Source organism: Eimeria tenella, genomic scaffold (genome assembly GCF_000499545.2).
Source record: "Eimeria tenella Houghton genomic scaffold, Eth_scaff933, whole genome shotgun sequence".
Lineage (NCBI taxonomy): Eukaryota > Apicomplexa > Conoidasida > Eucoccidiorida > Eimeriidae > Eimeria > Eimeria tenella.
This window is the reverse complement of record NW_013546047.1, coordinates 1-3,974: the sequence shown is the minus strand read 5'-3', so window position 1 is coordinate 3,974 and position 3,974 is coordinate 1. Positions and strand designations below refer to the sequence as shown.

The window sequence follows — 3,974 nt, the reverse complement described above, 5'->3', positions numbered from 1 at the left end:
GTGCTGCGTCGGGGCCTGCAAGGAGCAGCAGCAGAAGCAGCAGCAGCAGCAACAACAACGGTGGCTGCAGCAGCAACAGCAACGGCTCCAGCAGCAGCATCAGCAGCAGTGTTGCTGCTCGATCTCCCTCGATTCTGCTGCTGTCTCTGCGGGTGCAGCGGCTGCTCCTGCTGCTTCTGTAGCAGTTCACGCTGCTGCTGCTGCTTCACTGCTGCTGCTGCTGCGCGATTTAGTGCTGCTGCATCACCACAGCTGCTGCTGCTGCTGCTGCTGCTGCAGACTTTAACGTGGCCAAGGCTGAGTGGCGTATGAGCCGCAAAGTGCGGAAGCTGTTTGTTGGCGAAGACCCTTTGCCTCGCGCTGCAGTGGCAAGCAAGTACAAGGTGCGAGGGTTTAGGGTTTAGGGTTTAGGGTTTAGGGTTTAGGGTTTAGGGTTTAGGGTTTGGGCTCAGGGCTTCTCCTCAGTGCCTCCATCCAGCGCCAAGTTGAGCTGCAGCTGCTTGTTATTTTCTTGCTGCGGGATCTGTCGTTTGCTGCTGCGCGTTGCTGCTGCTGCTGCTGCCGCTGCTGCTGCTGCTGTGCCTGCGCCACAGATTTGCTGCTGTTCATACCATCTGTTGCTGCTGTTGCTGTCGGTGCAGCTGTAGCTGCTGCTGTTCCTTTCGCTGCCCCGTTACAGTGCTGGCTCTTTGCTGGGTCTCACTGCTGCTGCTGCTGCTGTTGCTGCTGCTGCTGCTGCAGACGGCACTGTCTCAAGAAGCTGCTGATGAATTGGCTCTTTATTTCATTCAGCTGGACATCGACAAGCGTAAGAGTTTTTTTCTTTTCTTTTTTGCTTCTTTATTTTATTTTTGTCCTCAAGGGTTTAGGGTTTTGGCTACAGAGTTTAGGGTTTTGGGGTTAAGGTTTAGGGTTTTGGCCCTAAGCGCAGGGTTTAGGGTTTAGGGTTTAGGGTTTAGGGCGTCCTGCGGCTCTATGCGTGCAGCTAACGGAGTTCGCCGTAGTGACGCGCTGGCTCTCGTAGCCTCAGTGAGGGCCATGCTGCTTCTACTTGTTTTTCTAGGGTTTAGGGTTTAGGGTTTAGGGTTTATAGTTTCTGGTTAGGGGTTTGGGTTTAGGGTATGGGGTTTAGGTTTTAGGGTTTAGGGTTTATTGTGGCCTTGCCTCTATTCAGCGTCTCTCCATGCTGCATGTGCTTCTTCTTCTTCTTGATAATTTAGGGTTTAGGGTTTAGGGTTTAGGGTTCAGGTCTTAGGGTTTAGCTGGCTCGCCGCTCCGCTCCTCATTTCATTCTCCTAGCCCTCACTCTTTATCTCCTCTTCCTTTTTAAATTCCTTTATTAATTCATTTATTCTATTATCGTATTTATTTATTTATTTATTCATTATTTTATTTATTTATTTATATATTTTTATTTATTTATTTATTTATTTTTATTTTGTTTTGTTTTCTGCAGCTCGGCTTTGACCCCAAAAACAAAGTCTGCGGCAACTTTGTCCGTAGCGGCAAGGGCAGGCCCATCGTAAGCTGCAGCTAGCCAAGCTAGCTAGCTAGCTTGGCTAGCTGGCTAGCCAACCTAGCTAGCTAGCCAAGCTAGCTAGCTAGCCAACCTAGCTAGCTAGCCAAGCTAGCTAGCCAGGCTAGCTACACAAGCTATCTAGCTAGCCAAGCTAGCTAGCTAGCCCAGCCAGCTACCTAGCCAAGCTAGCTAGCTAGCCAAGCTAGCTAGCCAAGCTAGCTAGCTATCCAAGATGGCTAGTCTAGCTAGCTTGCCAAGATGGCTGGCCAGGCCGGCTAGCCAAGGTAGCTAGTTAGCCAACCCGCCTGGCCAACATAGCTAGCTAAGCTGCACCAGCTAGCTAGCCAGCCTCGCTAGCTAGCCGGCTAGCTAGCGAGGCTGGCTAGCCAAGCTGCACCAGCTAGCCAAGCTAGCTAGCCAAGCTAGCTAGCCAAGCTGGCTAGCCAAGCTACACCAACTAGCCAAGCTAGCTTTCCAAGCTTCACCAACTAGCCAGCCAAGTTACACCAGCCAGCGAAGCTAGCTAGCTAGGCTGCAGCAGCTAGCCAAACTACACGCAGCTAGCCAACATAGCCCAGCCAGCCAAGCTAGACGCAGGTAAACAAGCTGGACAGCCAGGGCAGAAGCAACTAGCCAAGCTGGCAGCTGGCTGCTGCCCAGCTAGCCAAGCTAGCTGGGCTAGCCGCAGCTAGCCAGGCCAGCTAGCTAGCTGAACTACAGAGAGCTAGCTGCAGCATACACAGCTAGCTGCAGCGGAGAGAGCTAGCTGCAGCAGTGACAGCAAGCTGCAGCAGTGACAGCTAGCTGCAGCAGACACAGCTAGCTGCAGCAGACAGCTAGCTGCAGCAGACACAGCTAGCTGCAGCAGACAGCTAGCTGCAGCAGACACAGCTAGCTAGTGGCAGCTAGCAGCTAGCCGCTGCTGTGGTCTGTTTGCTGCTGCAGGAAGAACGGCGGGCCTCTGGCTGCACTCTGCAGGTGCTGCGGCTGCTTTATTTTTCTCTCTTGCTGCTGCTCTTTGTGCCTTTTCTTTGCTGCTGCTCTTTTTGTTTTTTCTCTTTTGCTGCTGCTCTTTTTATCTTTTCTCTTTTGCTGCTGCTCTTTTTGCCTTTTCTTTGCTGCTGCTTTTTGTGTATTTTCCCTTTTTTTGTTACTCTTTTTGCTTTTCTTTTGCTGCTGCTCTTTTTGTCCTTTTTCTTTTGTTGCTGCTCATTTTGTCTTCTTTTTCTTTTGCCGCTGCTGCTTTTGTCTTCATTTCCTTTTGCTGCTGCTGCTGTGCTCCAATGGTCTGTTCTGGTGGCCCAGAGCAGTTCATTCAAGGCTGGGGCGGCCTCAGGAGGGGCTCTCACAAACCCTAAACCCTAAACCCTAAACCGTGAATCTGGAGCCTATTTTTGCTGCGGCTGCTGTTGCTGCTGTTGCTGCTGCTGCTGCCGCTGCTGGGCTTTATTGGGCCTCGCAGGAAGTCGCAGAGCTCATAGAGGCTCTTTTGCTGGACGAGGAGGCGCACCCTGAGGAGGCTGCAGCCTACAGGCAGCAGCAGCAAGAGCAGCAGCAGCAGGAGCAGCAGGAGCAGCAGCAAAAGGATCAGCAGCAGCAGGAGCAGCAGCAGCAACAGCAGGAGCAGCAACATGGAGAACAGGAAAAGCAGCAGCAGCAAGAGCAGCAGCAAGAGTCGGAGAAGAAAGATGATACATCAAGCTCCGCAGCAGCAGCAGATGAAGCAGCAGCAGCAGCAGCAGCAGCAGCAGGGATTGAACTAGCTGCTGGCATTCCTGTGTCTCTTCCTGGCGAAAAGCCCCAGGAGAGAGTTCTGCGTATCCTTAGAGAAGCCAATGCAAGGGCGGTGCGCTGCCACACTAAACCCTAAACCCTAGACTCCAAAGCCTAAACCCTAAACCCTAATTTCAGAGTTGGCTTTGTTTACGGCCGTCTTGTTAGAAATGTCAGCACGCGCGCTGCCCGGAGCCAAAGCGGGCCCTAAACTCTAGTTCCTCAGATCACAACCCCACTAAACCCTAAACCCTAAACCCTGAAAAAGGGTTTATGGTTTGCTGCCCTTTTGGCCGGCGTGCTGCTGCTGTGGGGAGCAGAGGCCCACGGCCTGGGCCATTCCGTCGCTGGAACGCATACAGCCCCCGCTAGCGCCTCTGCTGCAGCAGCAGCTGCAGCAGCAGCAGCTGCAGCAGCAGCAACTGCAGCAGCAGCAGCAGCAGCAGGATGAAGACAGCCCCGAAGAGGCCCGAGAGGAGCTGCAGCTGCGGCTGCAAATTGTCCAGAAGACACTGCGGGATCTTCAGGCTTTGGCCAAGAGGCAAGTTTTTATTTCTCTTGTTTCATTTTTTCTTTATTTTATTTTATTCTATTTTATTTTATTTTTTATTTTCGTTTTGTTTCGGTTTGTTTTCTCCTTTTCTTTGGTTGTCTTTTGATGCCTTTCCACCCTCTGCTGCTG

The 3,974-nt window shown here is 52.0% G+C and overlaps 1 protein-coding gene across 1 annotated transcript; it reads left to right on the top strand.

Moving 5' to 3' along the window:
- Window positions 1-279: 279 nt before the first annotated feature.
- ETH_00013535 (uncharacterized protein) lies at window positions 280-3,837 on the top strand (the record flags this gene model as incomplete). The annotated part of the gene is made up of 6 exons (XM_013380832.1): window positions 280-383; window positions 742-808; window positions 986-1,029; window positions 1,457-1,522; window positions 2,982-3,365; window positions 3,613-3,837. Coding segments are annotated over 6 exons (890 nt in total), but the record flags the coding sequence as incomplete, so codon positions are not given.
- Window positions 3,838-3,974: the final 137 nt, after the last annotated feature.